Source organism: Aplidium turbinatum, chromosome 8 (assembly GCF_918807975.1).
Source record: "Aplidium turbinatum chromosome 8, kaAplTurb1.1, whole genome shotgun sequence".
In the NCBI taxonomy this organism is placed as follows: domain Eukaryota; kingdom Metazoa; phylum Chordata; class Ascidiacea; order Aplousobranchia; family Polyclinidae; genus Aplidium; species Aplidium turbinatum.
This window is the reverse complement of record NC_137479.1, coordinates 19,435,578-19,454,915: the sequence shown is the minus strand read 5'-3', so window position 1 is coordinate 19,454,915 and position 19,338 is coordinate 19,435,578. Positions and strand designations below refer to the sequence as shown.

The window sequence follows — 19,338 nt, the reverse complement described above, 5'->3', positions numbered from 1 at the left end:
CTTGCCTACGACACGTCATATTTTTTAGGCTTTTGTCGAAAACTGTTCCAACTTACGTAACTTGTGACAGTGCCGATCAAAAGCCGAGCCTTCCCTATGAAGGTTGATGTTGGCCTAGAATATAATTAATCCAAATCTACAGTAAAAGTGAGAACTCAGGTTCGTAACTTACATTTATATTGGCGCAATTACGTTAGGGCAAAACCAACTATTTTCCCGTCCAACTACGCGAAAAAAGAAAAGATTTTGCAGAACATGTGCTAATATATAAAGTACGCGATAGAGTATAAAAAAAGTACAAAAAGAAATAGCGGATAGATGGATTGGTTTGAACATGTGTTTATACACCCCAGTTCCTATAAAAACTCTTTTCCTCCTTGTCCTACAGCACTCCTTGATGCTGGCAACCGAATATAATGAGAAAAGTGCAATATTTGAATGTTTAGCTCTCAAGATTCCGAGTCCTTCGCTTTTCGTTGGACTTGAACTCGGTATTTTCGCCAAACAACGATTTTGCAGGTGGAGTTTTGAGAATATTTTTTTGCGGTCTGATTGGTTCAGGGCGTATCACGCTTGGCTGATTCTGCAGCAATGCTGGCGGGTTCCTGCACGAACAGATTATTATTATTAGTTTTGCACAGTCACCGAAAGATACTTGTTAGTCAATGAAACTTATCATTCTTTTTATCTTATATTGTAACCTGTTGTCAAACTTCCTTCTTACGAGAGAAAAATAATTATTTATTTCCTTGTCAAATACAATCGAGAAAGGTTCGGCACAGAAAAGACTGGCAGCACAGAATAACATGGTGGTTTTACATTACGTTTCCTTGAGGAATGCGTGATCGTACCAAAATCATACAAACTAATACAATGGGTACGGTGCGTTGCACTTTTAAGAAGCTTCAAAAAACTCCTAGATTCCCCATCGTTAAACCGTCATAACGGTGGCTATCACTAGATCTGTGACAACGCAGTATGTAGTTAGCAAGTAAGTTAACGTACCTGACATCACTAACGTGCATGCTGTGAGAGTCTGAGAGAAAAGAAAGCAAAATGGAATCGTTGCGAGGACGAGGTACATCCTTCAGCTTGGCGAGCACGCGTTCTCTTTCGCGTTGAGCTTCAACCTTCAGCGCGTTCACGCTCCGGGTGCGACTTTCACGCACAAAACCCAACATGCCGTCTGTGTGAAAGAAAATGTTGAAGGTAATGGTATCACAAAGCACAACTCTGTTAGACACACATCGAAGCCAGAGACAACTTCAGGGGGGTATTTCGTCGGAAAAAAGTAACCTAATAAAAAGGGTTATATTAGTATTAGAAACATTTATTTTAGAATTGCTCTACAGACCTTCTACTCCAGTGACTGCGTCCCTGATTTGAGACACCGAGACTGGTCTATAGATTCAGTTTCGCTTTTTGCAGCATGATCGTTTACTTCACAATGTAGAATTGCAGATACTGACGACCTATTTTAGCCTGATGCTGTGAGTTCGCTGTGGTAAGAGCGGTTTGCACTAGCTTTCGGAACACAGTTCGTGCGCTATAACGAATATAGCAAGAGATGATGACGAATTTGGTACGATATTAGGCTACACATTTGTACTAAGAATGGGTCAAAGTTACGGTGAATATAGACATATGTGACACAAATGTAATGAAACAACATTGTTTCGACAGCTAGAAAGAAAATACCTTTAATCGAGCCAAGCGTTCTGATGTAGATTTCCCTAAAGTCTATTAAAGCATTTGGGTCAATTCCGTTTTTGGATTTTGAGTTTTCAGCTTCTTCCAACTTAGCCTTTAAGTCGTCACGTTCTCGTTTCCACCGACGATATTCTTCTAAGATTAAAATAGTTTTGAGACAAATATGACAATGATGACGTTTATCAACAGCCGTGCGGTAAAGAGTTGAAAATAACTTTGTGATCAAAGCAATTAACATTTGACCTTAATTTTCACACCACCCAATGTTCAACTTTGGTGTTCTGTATTGCAGCAACGTATTTAGCCGATTTTTAAATAAACATTTTTCTCATTTTATGTTAATTTTTTATTAGCTTCCAACCTTTCATCCTCGACTTTAGTCGCTCCACATCATCTTTGTTCTTCCTCTGTATCTCCAGGATCCTTCCTGACATCCCATCTTCCTTGCTCATCATGTTCCGCTGAGTCATCGCATCGTAAGCTGATGACAACCTTTGTATCTCCGCTCGGAAGTCTTGACATCTAAAAACAACAAATAAAAACGTGAGCAACCCCGTTTGGAGGGCATCGCCCTTTTCGATAATCGTCGTGTGAGCGTCTGGGGCCGAGGGTTTATCCTTTTACCACCCTAGATTCACGATGTTCCCGGACTACGCTGGAAGGCTACTAGAGAGCAGCCAGTCTTTGGTTTCATCATCCATGACACGCAGACCTTCCACTCCGTTAGGTGGCTTGAAGATGGAGCAGTTATTGATGATGTGGTCTGTTCCTCGGCACCACATACACAGGAGGAGGAAGAGGTCATTCCCCATTGGTGCATGGTTGAGCGGAAAAGCCCGACGCCCGTACGGAGACGGTTGAGGCGCACCCATGCCTGTCTTGATAGTGTTAGACCGATGGGACGTGTGTTAGCGTCGGGGATGAACGAATAGAGTCTGGTGGCGGTTGACTTCCATTCAGAACTCCATTTATCGTCCGGCCAAGCAGCCGCCGAGATGTCTTGTACATCAGCTTTGTTGATAAGAAGTTGAGCGGCTGGCACGAATGGGTGTCTTGATTTCAGTCGACGGGGGTGCTCGTTTGGGAGAGCAGAGATCTTGTGGTGGAGAAGATGGTTAGGCTCCAGTGCCCGTCGACCGAGGGACAGAGTGGCTTCTTCGCGACGAAGCTTTTCGATAATGAACACATACTACCCCAGCATTCCAGCAAGCGAAAGTTGATCTTTTTACAACGTTTGACGACGGTGTAAAAACGACAACTTTTACTAGCTGGGCTTGGATTTGGCACCTTACTTTGTGAAAATGATAGTGATGCGCCGGCGGCAATATTTTGGCTGGAAGCAGAATGCTCCGGGCAGAGAATGTCAACTCTGGCCGGAACTTCCGGCTTTTGTTAATATCTAATGTTTAACCAAGCGGTTGTTGGCAGTAGCGTTGACAGGAGATCCAGATGGTACTTTTGGACCCGGGATGATTTTAGGAGCCGCGTAACCATTCCAAAGAGCCTGGGAACTTTAAAAAAACACCTCGATTTTTTAGACATGGTGCGTTTGTCTTAAAAGTGTCTGAATTTAAGGCCTGAGAGTCTCATTGGTACCGGGCCCAAATTAACCTCTCAACAGCACTGGTTGCTGGTACACCACTCCCACCAGGCACTCTTAAAGAAGGTGCGTTATAGCAATGCTTAGGGTCCTTTGGAAGGGTTCATTTAGGAGTAAAGATTTGGGTAGATTTCAAATTTGGCTATGTTTTCGAAATCTTCCCACTCGATATAGCATTGTTTTGAAGATTTCTGATTGACTTCTTTGAACCCATTTCATCTTACATATACACTTAAGACTAATGTTACAACCAGCATGTGTAATGGTGTATTCTGGCATCACAGCAATACCACAATGATGCATTAACTTGGATTTATCCAAGGTTATAAACTTGACCACAGTCACACACACACAGTTGCCTCACATACCTCCGACTCCGGGACGGAGCCATTATCAACTCCGGTCCGGAGCCGGAAGTTGTTCCAAGAAAATGAAAAAAATTGTGTTCAACTCAACAAAAAAAACGCAAAGCTCATTACATCATTGTTTTTGTTGCAAAAGTCCCAGTCTTCAAAAAGTAACGGCAAATTACTAACATACTGTTAGCATGAGTTACGTGTAATTAAACTCGTAGGTTCAATGGACTGATTCAAAAATAAACAAATACAGCGACAGAAGTACCTGGATTCATAAAGGCTTTGTAGCCTCTTCAGCTCCACCTGGTGGCTGTGCAATATCTGCTGACGTTCATCGGCCCACTGACGATTCATTTCCTCCAGCGCATCTTTTTGCTTCTGCAACAACATTGAATGACAAACATTGTGTAAACTGTGCTTTAATGGCGGTGTAGAGATTGATAAACGTATTTTGTTTGACAACGCTAACAGGTAAGTTATCATACTCTTAACAAAGACTCACTCCAAAGCTAACTCAAGTCTATTAACGCTTCTAAAAAGCAGTGTCAACTGCCAAGGATTGAATGAAACTGTGGAACAAAGTAGAAAGTGAACAATTCAGTTATTTTCACATTGCCAATTTGAAATGTGAACCATGGCCACTTTGAGATGCGGCCTGATTTGTCACATTTTGCAGATTTTGATTACAGATACTGCTGGTGTTTGAATGACATTTTCTGAGATGGTTTTACTTTTTGCTAATGATATGAAAGCTTTTTGTTGTCTTGGGGAAGCAGTAACAAATGAAAAAAAGTAAGTTGGAAAACGCTGAATCAGACTGTTATTGAAAAATTAACAGTCTGACAAAAAATCTTCGAAATCAAATTGTCTTTGTTTTTCAACATGTGAAGATGTTAAAACCTATTGTGTCACCTGGGGAAAAAAGTAAAAAAGCGTAAAAATACAATTTTTAGAAATATTTATTTAAACAGTTGCCCAAAGTTAGCAAAATCTGGAAATTTCTGCAAAATGTGACAAATCAAGCCGTATCTTTAGGTAGCCGTGTGTGAACTTTTAACTAACATAGCGATAGTAACAGTAAACCTTCATTGGTACGGAAAAGTAATAAACGATGTTCTGATAAAAGACTAAAAGTTTACTTCTTTTGACGACGTTTTTAACCTTTCTTTGTCAAGAAAACTTTGCAAGGATTTTTTATGCTGGTTCGAGAAATCCTCAAATTCTTTTTCGTGTTTTTCTTGGATCCTGCGCAAATAAGGTGACACGTCAGAGAACATCATCTAATAGAAGACTTTTTGATAAATGTTACTCGAAATAAAAGGGAAATACAAATAATGAGGGCTTTATAAATATTAAATACACTGTAGTGTAAATAGACAACTGACAACAAAATATTCGGGTAGAATAACAATAATCAAACTATAGCGAAATCAACCAATTCCAACCAGAAAAAAATAATTAAATAAACTTTTCAAAAAAAAAATTACAGTGCAATAAAAACAAAATACTTTGTTAACAATAATTTGTCTACGGTACAGCTAATTCATTTGTGTCCCAAAACATTATGAAATAATGCATTACTCTTTTAATTTATCCTGCATTTCATCATCTTTTCTCCGCAAGGATTCGTCCCTCTTTCTCTTCCATTCTCTTTCTGCTCTTGAGAGCTCCTGACTGACTAATCGGTCTCGTTCCTCGTTCAATACCTAATCGTGCAAAAGACGTCAAAGTATTTTTTTATTACAATGCTCATGCTGCTTGGGAAAACACCACCTAGTCCACCGGCCAAACAGCAAAATCCATTATTTTTGCATTGATCAAATCGACGAATTTTGATGTTTGAGTGGACAACCTTTTTTTGATTGCAGACGTTAAATGATTTGGTGGCTGGGATATTGACCACTGACATAAGCGATCGTTTGGAAACTCAGCTTACTGACAGCGAAAGACAATACTAGTTGCAATTTAGTGAACTTTGTCTTGAGCCACGATACGTTTTCGGTTTGCGAGTACAATTGTGATTAATTTTCTTACTTCAATCTTGTTTTGCATGGACTGCAACGCTTCATTGACTTTCAAATCGACCAATCGGTTGTGCTGCTCCTCCCAATCTCGTTTCGCTTCACTGATTCTCCTCTCGTACTCAGTCTCCGCTGAATGTTGCTGGAAAAGGCAAGGTTGTACCGATCCAGCACAAAATCAACGTTTGTGTTATGTTGAATTTATAAAACCGACAGAAAATCCCGTGAAACGAAAGATTTTGGAACCAATCGAGACCAAGCATTGAAATCGAAATCTACCTGCTCCGTGATCCAATTCAATTGTGCCATGGATGCTGCTGCGGTGACCGCCGTCTTCTTTTCTTCATTCAATTCCTCATACAAATCATTGATACGTGACTCAATTTCCTTTTCCTAGTTTGAAAATTGGCAGTTTAGTAGGCTCTGGATACATTTTCAACAATTTTTTTTTAACAAACACAGGCTGCGTTGTTGTCTAAGTTAAAAAGCCAATTCGAAATCATGAACAAAATGAAACGCAAATAAATAACCTTTTCTTGCTGCCATTTGGCCTTTTCTTCTGCTAAAACTTTCTTAAGGCTAGCGTCGCTTTCCCGTTTCAATTCTTCCCTCATGGAATCGATCCTGCACAAAAATCAGAACGTTTGCCAGAGCTGTTCATTAAACAAATAACATTGCTATGGTGAAACTTAAATGTTGGACGCATTTCGATTACATTCTATGAAATGAAGATTTTCAACCGAATCATGCTGACAGTTGGTCAAGCTTGATCTTACTTTTCCATAAACTCTTTCTCTTTAGCTTTGGTGACTTCTCTTATGCGGTCCTCGCGGATAACAGAGTGCTCTTCCATCCAAGCAGTCTTTGCAAGGGAAATCTAAAGAATAAAAACTGATGGTGTGTTGGGGGTAGCACTATTACCACCGAGATAACGAGGTGTTAATCTCGGTGGTAACGGTAGCACTTAACAGGTAGCCTAGACCTCAAAAGTCAACGATACAAAAAATAAAATAAACTATTCAGTTTTATTTAATGTTACCTTTGTGCTTATTTCCTCTTCATTTCGTTTCAGCAATTCTTTTTCAATTTCTTTCTTTTTCGCATCCCATTCTTTTTCTAATTCTATTCTCAGATTTTCTTTGTCTTTTTCTGATTGCAACAAGAATTCTTTCTTTTCCTAAAAAATAAACAACAAATTAATTACCAAGTAAATGCCATCAGTCAGATTCTGAAACTTGTGCAATTGACAATATTGAAAGAGCCACCGTAAGGCGGGCTTTTCAGTACCTTATTCAAATACAAACTTATAATATAACTTATTATTTTCTATATAATAACATCACAATTTTTTTCACCTACCTCTTCATTTTTCTCTTTTAATTTGTTTTCCAAAAAGTCTTTTTCCGAACAGATTTGGACGTAGCTTCTCTTTACTTCTGACAGCTCATTGCTGACAGTGGCGAAATTATCTCTGAATCACAAAAAAATATTAAAATCTTCACTTTACCCGAGTAATTTCGTAAGCACAACAACCAGTCAAACCAATTTTACAACTGGATTCCACAAATATCGACCGTTTTATTGGTTGCTTTTAAGATAGAAATGAAGAAAACAAACTATACAGTACATATTTGCAACCTATTTCCGTGTTAAAGCATTGTATCTGTATCTTTGTATCTTTTTTATTACTTTAATTCTTGCAGTTGTCCGTCGTGCTCCAAAGAAAGCTCGTATACTTTCTGTTCGTGTTCAGCTGTTAACTCTTCCCGGATCGCTTGTTTAGCATCCTCATGGAGCTGCATGCACGCTCGTTCGCATCTATGGAAGAAAATGTACTGAAAAGAAGGATTGGAATCAATAAAAATTACATAATGTTTGAAAATGAAATCATCAAGCCGGGGTACGTGATCCAGCGAATGCTATTATACAACGTACAAGCAGACGTTTCTCGCATATTGAAAGTTACTGTGTGGAACAAGTTGTTGAAATCTCACCGGTCCACAGCTTCTTGCTTGCTGGCATCATGTTGTTCCACCATCTCCAGCATCTGCTGCTTCATATCCCGACAATTCTCCTCTAGCCTCATTGCTCTTTCCTCCGCATCATGAAGATGGTCCAGAGATTGTTGAAATTCACGCTCCAGATCGTCAACCTGATTTCGGCCACGAGGATTCGAAAGCTTCCGGGGTCTTCCAGAGTCTGACATTTTCATCTTGGAATAAAAGTGAACAAGAAGTAACTAAAATTAAACAAACACTTCCCAAAAGTATATTTTCTCCAGAAAAGTAAACTTTTGCTTGCAAATTTGTTATTTTGTATGTTGTTTAGTAAAACGCCATCGCAGTATAATTCAAAAGGCTGTGCTTTTTTCAGAAACAGACGACATTGCAACAAAACGTCATTAATGTTAAACTGTACCACAAGAATTATTGAGAGCAGTAGGTAATAGAAAATAACAACCGCTAAAAAACGTGTCTATCAATGCGTCACAATGGTACGTATGCAATTTGTACCTCAACATCACTTACTTTCTTTTCCGCTTCATCAGTTCTTTCCCTCCAATGTCGCGCCTCTTCGTTTAATTCATTGACTTGCCCCTGAAGCTCCGATACCTATAAGAACGAATACTTACGCAATAATATACTGAACAAGTAATATCCAATCAGCAAATGACACGTCATCTCACCTGGTCGCGTTTCTCTTTGTTATTGGAAAGTGCTCGTTCTAGTTCATGACGTAATCTTTCGACTAAATCTTCAGGTGGACTACCAGACTTTTCAGCAATCTATACAGAAACACTTAATTGTGCTGTGATGGGTTTTATTGCAAACCGACAGGGCATGGAAGCTTTAATAATTAATCCCATTGATTAGAATGTTTCTTGTCAAACGAAAAGTTTTATTGATTTACATAAACATGTTGTCAATCACCTTCGGCGTTTTCCAACTTATCTTGCGTTGTATCCCCATGAGATCGCTGTAAGATTCAGTCATGTTTTCAGAGGTCAAAGGTCGTGATCCGACACCGAGTTCAAATGCGTTTTCGTACATGGCAAGGCTTTTTTCGAATTCTGTGACTGTTCTCTGTAAACAATGAAGTTGAAAGATCGATTTTCCGATCTTTAAATTTCCTTTGATAATAACTGTAGCAACAACGCACCTCTAATTTTTTAACCTTCGTTGTTAAATTCGCTTTTTCTTCGTTCAGTCCACTGACTTGCCTTTGAAGGAACGCGCACTCGCCTGAGCCTGCCAGCAACGTCTGTGGAATATTTTTATCAGAGTGAGATTTTGTTTTTTTACGTAAAACGCAGTGTTGTCATGTCAAAATAATGAAGCATGTCAGAGCCATTTATGCCCTTGTGACTAAGAAACAGGTTGAGCACTAATAAAAATATCAGTGAAGAAAAATCAAAACCTGAAAATGAAATAGACAAACCATGAATAGATCAGTCACTTTTAACATTGCTTGCTGTATAACCAAATGGTAAGAGTCAGATACGACGCCCAAAAGGACGCCAGTTCGACACCGCTCAAGAGCATGCTGTGTCTTTGGCAAGACACTTAAAGTGCCCCTGACAGGTTGGATCCAAGTATAGTAACTTTTTAAAGCATTTCCTAGCGCAGAATTACACTTAGCGAACTTTTTAATCTTAACCTCGTAGCTCGACTGGTTAGGGCGTAATTTAATAAAACGACTGCTCCGCAGCGCCACCACAGGCGAAACTCCATATTTCACTGCTCTGGGACGACTTTGGTGGTATTACGTCATCCTAAGTGGACGTCGTTAGCGATGGATGAAACAAACGCTTCTTAGATGTAATTGGTGGATCACAGTTTGGTCGGAGTTGGTACAAGCGGTTGCTTTTTTCGAAGATTTATTGTTTTTTGCAGTTTAATAAAACTGTACTGGATACGTTGTTACAAAACCTAAAATATACTTGAAGTGAAAAATGAAGACATCGTACGAATCATCATTCATATTTAATTCATCATCACTATTCAAAAATAAATAAAAGTTCTCTCTCTCTCTCTCATAATGTGTCTTCAGTTGGCCATTGAAATTCTGTGTAACGGCCATCTGGATCTGGAAAATTGTTTCGGATTCGCCAAACAATGCATGACGGCATCACAATCCGATTGTTGCTTCCGAGAGCATCACCTTGTAGTATACACTCCAACACATGCCTGTAGGCATTTTTACTTGAGTGGTAGGCCTATTAACAAAATCATCTTCAGTGAAGTGAACATATACGACTAGTTTTGTATGGCCCATCCCACTTTCGAACACTTGAAGAAAACTTTGACCATTTTCTTCTCAGTACCTTGTTTTGTGGGAAAAGAAACCACACGGTCTTTGTCACTGACAATGTCACATAAACAGCAATTTGTAGGCATTGCCTCAATCATAAATTAAAGATACTGTTTGTGAAATACTGTTGTTACACTGCAAATGGCTATAGCCAGATTAGGACAAATAAAAAAGTATGAAAATTGTAACCCTATGAAACTGCAATTTCAATTGAATTGAGATGCTGTTTGATAAAAGTAAACTCAACCTATTTGATCGAAACCTGATAGTAATAATAAGTTCACTTTTTCATTTCGGTAATTCTTAATTTGCACATGCTTTAGACCAACAGAGCCCCACACATTCACGTTTTGCAGTAGCCGTACCATACTTTACCAAGTCATCACAGAGAAAGAATGTATCCTTCCCGCTTACTGTGACGTCACAGCGGTGTTGCCGTTTTTATTTTCGCAATTGAATGAGTGCCAGATTCGCCGATGTCAACGAAAGTTTGCAAGCGTGTAACTTAGTAGCCTGTTGATATTTTTTACGATTTGTTGGTCAGGGAAGTTTGTTAGTGTCATCTTTTTGGTATCTTAGGTAAATTTAGCGAATTTATTTACCTGTCAGAGGCACTTTAATGGCTTGCCTGAAGGTGGACACTAAAGATTGGCTTCCGTGCCTTCCCATTAACTTAACCTAAATCTTCAACCACGTTGCGCAAGCCTGGATACGATGCTGCTTCATCGACAAGTTCGCTATTACAGTAAAAAGATTGTAAAAGCTGCATCAAATAGCATTTACTCGGGCAGCTATCTTTTCATTGTTCAAGTGAAAACTTTACATTGGAAATCCAAAAAATAATGTTTCTAACATTTCTGAACGTTATACCATACCATCTACCTGGCAATGATTCTGTGCATCTTCCAGATTGCGTGACAAACGGTTTATCGTTTCAGCTTTCTCAAACAAGACGTCCTCAGATTCTTTTAAAGCAACTTTTAGTTTGCTTCGTAACTGCTCGGACTCCTCAGTCTGACAAGAAAAATAACTCGAGTGACTTGAAGTATGAAGTTTCTTTTTCAAGTGAACATTTGTCACAAAAATGTACAACACTGTATCATTATTATAGGTGGCTCCAGCTTTTGCATAAATTGTCAAAAGATTAAAATCACAAAGGATCTTCCGCACATGTGCGCTCCTGCATTCATTATGTTGTACATTAAGTCTACAACGTTAATAAAAACAGCGAGATCGACTAAACAAAATTCCACTTTTTAAATAAAATCTTCAGTCTACAAATTTCAATATAACCTTGACATCCGCAGTTCTCCTCACTTCATCCAACATGGAGGTGACTTCAAGCAACTGCTGCTCGTGTCTCTCATTGAGGGAGGACACCACAGCCTCATGCTGCTGTCGAGCTCGTTCAAGCGTGTCCGATCGCTGAAGCATGGCAATCTCTTGCTGAAGATTTTCTATAGTCCGCTCACTCACTTCAGCTTTCTTGATTAACTGAGCAGTAAAATAATTTCCCGTTGCAAAACATTTCAAGCACAGACACTGCAGTTGATTGCTTGCATTCGGTAAGACATTTTGCATTAAAAATTAGACACCGATATTTTGCAATTAATGATGTCAATTAATGACTGAACTAACCCAACACTATCCACAATAAAATGAAAATTACTTTCGGTAAACATTGAGTTGATACGTCAGTACTAAAAACCAACATTTTTCTTTTTAATTTTTTTGCTAGACGCTGAAGTTCTAATAAAGCAGTATTTAAACATACTGTACTTGTAACAATCAGTTACTACCTAGCAAACTGAAGATCACGCAAAATAGGTGCTTTACTTTGTTTGAGAAATTGAGATGGCTTAGGCTGAGATACCATCTCCCACAAAAATCCACATAAAAGAATCTTGTTTAAAGATATTTCAAACACAGTCGTATCACGATTACTGAACGAGATCAACTTTAGAACACGTAGTTGAAATGGTTCTGTTTTTTGTTTTTTCTATAAAAACTCACTCTCACCTCGGCTTTGGCAGATTTTAAAGATTCAACTTCAATCGCCAGGGATTTTGCGTTTCCTTCTTCTTTGTTGATTTTGTGATCTCTTTCCTGCAGCATTCTTTGACACTCTTCCACAGTCACCGACATTCCCATCTTCTGATCTGCAATCCCGTAAAGACGCAACATTTCAATGACTACTCAGTACTCACAGAGGCACAAAAGGGGATGTGGTCGAAAGAAGAGAAGTTGGCTCGGTCAACAAAGCTGAAATATTTTGTAAATTTGACAGAAAAATTGCAACTATCCTTTACCTCGGAAAAAAAACTCAAAATTTGAAAACAAGCACAAACAAAACAGTGAAGCAATACACAGCCGTCACAAAGAAGTTAGTGAGACAATGAACCTTGAGCCATGGCAAGCTGGTGTGACAGAATTCGCTTTTCACGATCGGCATCTTGCTGCAAAGCTTCTATTTCACGCGATAACTTATCAATCTTTTTCCCGCGGGCTTCGTATAAAACCCGCAATTGGGTTAGCTCTCTAGTGTTGCCGAGGTCGTCTAGAAAATAACAAGTCGTTTTATCGGAGTTTACAACGCAATTTGCCCAAAAAATACTAGCACAAAAAACTTAGACAGAATAAGACTCAAGAAACGCAATGCTAAGATTATACATTAAAAAACGTATGTCATTAAAAAACACAATGTCACCAGCCGATGGATGGAAAAGTAGAAGCACTCGCTGATGAAGTAGAATCTTACCAGGAGTGTTTCGGTCCGATGCGTCTACGTAGTCTGATCCGACGCTGTCATCGGTCTTCGTGGAGGTATTGGCGGTTGGTTGATGCAAAGAAGGCTGCAAAGTAAAGGTTACTCAGCAAAAAATACCAGTACATGAATGGAGTATTGAAACTGAAATGTTATAACTTTGGTCCTGAGCAAACCTTTAAACAAAAGAATGCTCCGCTCCGCCCTGTCACTAGCGAATGGCAAGACAGCATCATCGCGAAAGAGTGAAGATATACGAAACAAACTGATCAAGATAAAAATTATCATACTGCATTTCTGATGATAACTTATTTCTTAGCAAACTAAAAATCATGCAAAAACAGGTACTTTGATTTAGTGCAAGAAGACAATGACATCGCAACCAATGGCTGCTTTGTAGAACTATTTACTTAAAAACATAGAAACTTAAGAAAGCATACCTCTTCAGGATGAAGATATTGATATCGGTTGATCGGTTTATACGGCATTCCATAAGGATGATTATATGGCGATGTCGGTGCTGAAAATGCTTCAAAACGTACATTCTTTGCTGGCGTGGTGGCAGAATGACTGCTAGGTGGGGTGTGCGAAGGTAACGTAGCGGATAACCGGCTGTTATTATACGGATAGCTGCCATCATGTGTCACTGCATCGAAATCTTCACTGCCTTCAGCTTCTCGGCGTTCGGCAAAGCCGTAGACGTTCGTGTTCAAGTCCGTGTGATCAGGATCGCTGCCCCGACGATATCCGTAGTCCCCCACTCCGTTATTCCTCTGTTAAAATTAATACACAGCATGGCAATTATCGACGCAACTAATTTGAATAAAAAACTTGAAGATTTGTAGCATCAACGCACCACAACTTCTGGTGCTACCCTACAGCAGTGGTCCCTAATCTTTGTTTGGTCACGAACTCCTTTTATAAAAGTATAAAGCTTACAGACCCCTAACTCCTTTAGATTGAGAGTCAGTCAGTCAGACATGAAATACTAGCGTTTAAATACAGTAACTTTTTTCAATTTTTGTTGCCCTCACAGACCCCCTAAAACAGTGGTTCCCAACTCTTTTGGATGACAACCCCTTAAATTGATTTTACATATCTTGAGACCCCCCTTCCACCGACCAACTATCTTTTTCTAAACAGCAAGATCAACGTCGATAATCGTGACCCCCATAAAACCTTGGAGCGACACCTTTGGAGGCGCGACCCTCAGTTTGGGAACCACTGCCCTAAACTTTTGCCAAGGAGTCCGTGGATTCCAGGTTGGAAACCACTTGCTTACAGAAAGAACACTCAAGCAAATATTTCTTTGTACAATCGACCTATATAATACAACATAGTGCTGAGTTTTATAAAACTAACCGACTAAGCCAACCACTGTGTTGGACAATTACAGTAACAAATACATATCTTCTAATACAAACAATGAATACTTTAAAATTTTAAATAGCCTAGATGATCTTTATGAAAAAAGGTGTCCATGGAATCTGGATGTGGATGTAAATATGTGTGTAAACTTTGGTGGCTGCCACACCTTCGCCACCTAGCATTGAATAATTCCCCTTGCCCTTACATTTATAAAGGCATTTAACTAATTTGCAATGCATGAGTTACCATAATATATATACATATATATAACAGACTTAAAACTTAACATAAGCACTATAACTTAAGCATGTATCTTACGAGTAGAGCGAGTTTCAAACTTACAGAGTTTGTAATTTTTTCTTGGATTGAAATTACGTTTATTCTTCTTGCAATTTCACCAAGATAGAAGGAGTAGTGTTTATGTTTTCTTTTTTATACATATCATACATAGAAGCTTCTTTTTACATATTTCATACATTTTATTACAGTGCCACAGTTTTAAGTTAACCGTTGCAGCAAAAGAACAAAAGTAATTATACCATGCCAGAATGTTTGTGATGAAATTGTTGCTGCATTTGCCATTTTTCTGCATCGGTATACGATCGATCAAATCCTTTTGCGTATCGATCTTCACCATATTCACTCTGAAAATGTCAAAGTATTAGTAAATGTAAATGCAATAATTGTGGTCATAACTATATATACTATGCGTGATTTTTGCATGGAATCAATTTAGAAAATTTTCTACAACAGATTTTTATCAGATTTTTTGTTAAAAGATATATTATATACAATATACATTCTATTTATTTCGTTTGAATACATTTAACTTTTTGAACCATAGACAAACAAAACAAAGCAACCTTAGAGGGTTTAACATGTGGCATTACACAGAAATACAACAATTATAAAATAATTATAAAAAAATCAACTCAAATGTTTTAGACGCGTATGTGTGTCCTTATCAGGAATTACTTAAATCTGCAATATACATAAAAATGAAAAAAAAAAGAGTTGCTTTTTTTTTAAATTATGTTATACCTCTGTGTGTGTAATACTTGAAACCCGCTAAGGTTATTTTGTTTGTTTGTTTATGGTTCAACAAAGCAAACTCTCCACCAAAACTTTATCATCTAACTTTTCACTGAAAGAAATTATTTATTCCTTGTTAAAGGATTCTCACTTAAAAGATGGTGTACACAAAAACGACTTTCATGTTGCCGGCAGCAAAACAGCACCAAGATTTGATCATAAATAACTACTAGCAACAGAAAGTAAGATCATACATTTTAAATATGAAAAAAACAACACATGAATAACATTTACCAATGAGCTCAGCCTTTGTGGGGATATGTGATTGTTGTAGTACTCTGGAGCATCGCCGCTTTGTGTTAGTTTTTGAGTAATTTGTTCATCAATGCTTCCACCTTGCCAGCTCCCTAGCAAATCACATTTTTATCACAAGCTGAGTTATTCAATGTATTTTACTTTCATGAAGTATCTTTGCCAACAAATACTGGACAAAATTATCGTCAACCTAATAAAATAACTGCCTAAGTCATTTTTTTGCAAAAATGAGATATTTATGCGAAAATGATAGGAAACACAGAACGGTTGCTTTGACTAGGTCACTTGTTCAGATTGTTCACTACAGAGTATAGCATGCTCAAAAAATTAAACTGCCTAAGTCATGAGATGGACATAGGCCAAAGACCGCATGACATTGTTCCGCTTGGTACTTTATGAAAGTTTGATTTTTTTTCTGTTACTAGATATTGCAGCATTTGGTAAGTTAACTGCTGTAAGTTTCCTGTTAGTGTTGTCATTTACTTGTTAAGATGCAGTGTACCATATCCTTATTGGATTATTTTACTTGATTAAAGTATGATTCTTTATGTGCTGTATCAGTTTACTGTTATGTTGCTACCAAATTGCACAAAAATTAATATTAATACAGGCCTCGAAATTCGTTTTTGTTGACGGCGGACAAACGTGTCCGGTCTGAGCAGCTATCTCGGCTAACAAATTAAGACTCACGGCAGACACACCAGTTTTAGCGTTGATCGTCATGCTTAATCACTTTGTCTTGATAATTCTTCGCCATTTGAGAACTATAGAAACGGTTTAGAAGGCTTTTTAAAATTTCAGCAAAGTCACACTGAAACGCTTTCACCACACCAACGATGACGTGCGCTTAAAGAGTCAAAACGCCGTGTAGCTGCTTAATACACCGCATAACTGATTAGCTTCCACCGAACGAGGTCGTGTGGCTTCTTGCGTCACAATGCTCTGGGCACGAGTCGGGAAACTTCTACACTAACGTTAGTATTTTCTGCTGCGCAAAGTTTCACTTGGCTTTTTTCTTTACGGTACGTTTATTTTTGCGTGTCATGTGAGCGAAAGTGAATTTTCCTTGGGTCTTTTCTTTCTTACTGTAATACCAAAACTTAACAAATTTTGCTACATCTTGCTGTAATAGCCTACTTGCATAATCTAATTTTGTAACCAACCTTGCCTTATCATTATTACTTGGAGATCAAAGCCAGACATTGTGACGTAAGACTTGAACTAAGTTGCGCGTGATTAGTGTAGAAGTACCGGCACTCCCACTGATTCTTAGCGAAGAATTCACCTTTGTTACGCTGATTCAATGTCACCAATCGTGGAAGCAACGTAAAAATCAAAAGTTTTCCTGCTTCAATGAAAGCTAACTAATAGATACAGTATTCACATTTTGTAGATGCGCTGGAAATTATATTCTTGCAACAATCGTGCTATGCAACGACGATTTGTATCGGTAGTTCCTGTGTTCTTTTTCGGCGAACAAATATGACCGATCTAGATGGTACTTTCCGCGGACATCACATGCTGTGACGGCGGACATGTCCGCCGTGAATTTCGAGGCCTGTTAATACACTAACTTATCAATCAAACAAGATGCTTAAAAACTTTAGTAGTTGATCGAAACGTATTGCTGCTTTATATATAAGGGAGTTTTATGGCTATCATAATGTCATGTTCTTAAGCAACAGAATTATGTGACATTAAATAAAAAGTTTGGTCAATATAATTTTAATGCAATGCTTGCTTGTCTTTCTGGTATATGTGAATCTGCTAAAAATTTAAACCTGCTGTTGAAGATCCACAAGAATTTTCATATGATTGCTGACTTTGATTTCGCAGAGCAGGTGAGTTCAAACTTCCTTCGCAAGAATCATTCAACAAATCTTCAGGAAGTTCAGCTGATAGAAGTTCTCGAAGCTGATGATCAAAACAATTTTTTATATAACAAACACACATAAAAACAATGCTACTTTGATTTACTACTATCGATATTTGCTGAACTATTTTTTTTATGACTAATATACACTTTGTTAAAACGATGTGTAAAGCATCATTTAATGCACTTAGAGTTAAGCATTGTCTGCATTTTGATTTTTGAGACAACAGGCACTAACTAGTACGGTAGTAGTCTTCCTGTAGCCTACTTTCAAGATTGCATCAGTGATCAGCATTCAGCATACAACAATCTTTCAGTTTGATGCTACTTTTCTCTTTCAAATATATATATAATATTTATTGCTAAAAATTTTATAAGAGTGAGTTCAATTGATATTCTTGGAAAAGTACTGACAGCACAAGCACTGTTTGGGTGGCAGCTGACTTTGGAGACCTTTTGGTCTTTCGCTGCCATACCGGTATTGGTTGTGCTGTAAGAAGGCTACTGCATATTTGTGCTTGTTATTTTTGTACAAAAAGAATTAAACTGAACTAAATTAAACTGAACACTTATCACAAAAATTTAATTTGCTTGACAAAAAATAGCAGCAAAAGACCAAAAATGTCATATGATTCAACTGCTACCCAATCTAAACATTCGGACAATTAACCCCCAAGCCCCATACCTCTTGCTGCTGTTTAATGTCTTCTCTGTGAATCTCTTCCTCCTCACTTCTTTGCAAGTCTGCTCCATCAAAATTAATACTAGAACCCGGATGAATAACCGACATTATAAAAACAAAATAATTTACATGGTTTCATGTCACTGATGCTACTGTTATTTAATTAACAATCTAAAACAAAAATAAGATCATTGCTAAAGTTAAAAAAATGCTGCATTTTGTTTCGATCAAGTGTTACCAGAGATGGGGTTGCTGCAACACTCTGCTCATTTTATGCATTTTGTATCATTTGTCTAAGCCTAAACTAATTCAAAGCTAAGTTTTTATCGCGGGATTAGGGTCAAAGGCTAAACTCTTATTTGTACTACGTCATGACGTCATAAATACGTTATTTGTTAAAGGTAAAGTATTCAAAAATGAGAAAAGCAAAAGTGGAAAAGGCGCTCTGGTACCATTCAGCCTACACACGTATTTTGTTCGTTTTGGCATAGGTTAGTTGTGCTGAACTACTTATGAGTGCTAATGGATGAAAACCGGTTCGACAACAATACATTTTTATCGAAATACTGTTGCAAGTAACAATAATAATAATAATTTAAGGTTTTATTTGTTGTCGTTCTGCAACTGTTCAGTTCACTTGTTTTTATTTCTGATCATCACAGCAAAAACAATACACGTCAATATAGCAAAGGTAGAGAAAAAGGTAGAAGCGACAAAACGCAAACGTTAAAATGTGCTTGTGACCGAATTAAGTTATTAAGTTGAAAGGATTTTTTAACTATTTTATCTTAATAATGAGCTGCCATATTGTGTATTTGTTCTGCAATCTATAAGCTACTTAATTTCGTTGCTGCGAACACTTTATTTCTGTGTAAAACCTGTAAGTAGTCTTTGTTTTGATAGTCTCTTATGTAATTACAATATGTGTGTGTGTATTAGTTTGTTTTTGTGATGTTGTTGGGTTCAGTCGTGTTCTCATTGCTTTAGGAATTGACGCTCCAGTTGTTTTAGGAACGAGGAGGCGACTGATTCTTAACTTATTCATCTACTTGTTTTAATGTATCAAGTTTGGTGGCCGTGCTTAACTATATTTATCGATGCATATACCGCAATATTAGATCTTTTTATGCACGTCTTAAACCATTATGGTTTTGCCACCTTTTCCTTTTGTTGATTTTGTTACTGTATTTCTTTTTCACAATATCATTTCTTTTGTATTCTGACAAAGAAAAATAAATTGAATTGAATTGATTTGGCCCCTCCCAACACCTTCAAAAATTTTAAGATAGAAAGGGAAATAAAAGAA

The 19,338-nt window shown here is 37.8% G+C and overlaps 1 protein-coding gene across 2 annotated transcripts; it reads right to left on the bottom strand.

The window, feature by feature from the left end:
• Positions 1-166: 166 nt before the first annotated feature.
• On the bottom strand, positions 167-18,194 carry LOC145775522 (centrosomal protein of 152 kDa-like). 2 transcript variants are annotated; one of them, XM_082586817.1, is made up of 29 exons: positions 18,036-18,194; positions 17,259-17,391; positions 15,457-15,569; positions 14,670-14,774; positions 13,203-13,535; positions 12,757-12,850; positions 12,400-12,555; positions 12,018-12,157; positions 11,292-11,492; positions 10,881-11,012; positions 8,847-8,948; positions 8,618-8,770; positions 8,374-8,472; positions 8,216-8,299; positions 7,682-7,899; positions 7,377-7,505; positions 7,047-7,158; positions 6,727-6,864; positions 6,464-6,564; positions 6,218-6,311; positions 5,967-6,080; positions 5,701-5,829; positions 5,248-5,372; positions 4,806-4,911; positions 3,932-4,044; positions 2,072-2,232; positions 1,699-1,845; positions 1,006-1,186; positions 167-605 (listed from the first exon to the last, which is right to left on the bottom strand). In XM_082586817.1, the coding sequence occupies exons 1-29, from the start codon at positions 18,138-18,140 to the stop codon at positions 443-445; spliced, it is 3,981 nt and encodes a 1,326-aa protein (XP_082442943.1). In that variant the 5' UTR covers positions 18,141-18,194; the 3' UTR covers positions 167-442. The 2 variants fall into 2 exon arrangements, with proteins under 2 accessions (XP_082442943.1, XP_082442944.1); XM_082586818.1 differs by having other exon boundaries at positions 1,699-1,842.
• Positions 18,195-19,338: the final 1,144 nt, after the last annotated feature.

Bases quoted from the DNA above. Each gene is read 5' to 3' on its own strand.
- LOC145775522 (XM_082586817.1), bottom strand. From the start codon at position 18,140: ATGTCGGTTATTCATCCGGGTTCTAGTATTAATTTTGATGGAGCAGAC. The intron at 6,081-6,217 runs GTTATTTATTTG...TTTTCAAACTAG, and splicing joins CCAAATGGCAGCAAGAAAAG to GAAAAGGAAATTGAGTCACG. The intron at 606-1,005 runs GTACGTTAACTT...CTGTTCGTGCAG, and splicing joins ATGCACGTTAGTGATGTCAG to GAACCCGCCAGCATTGCTGC.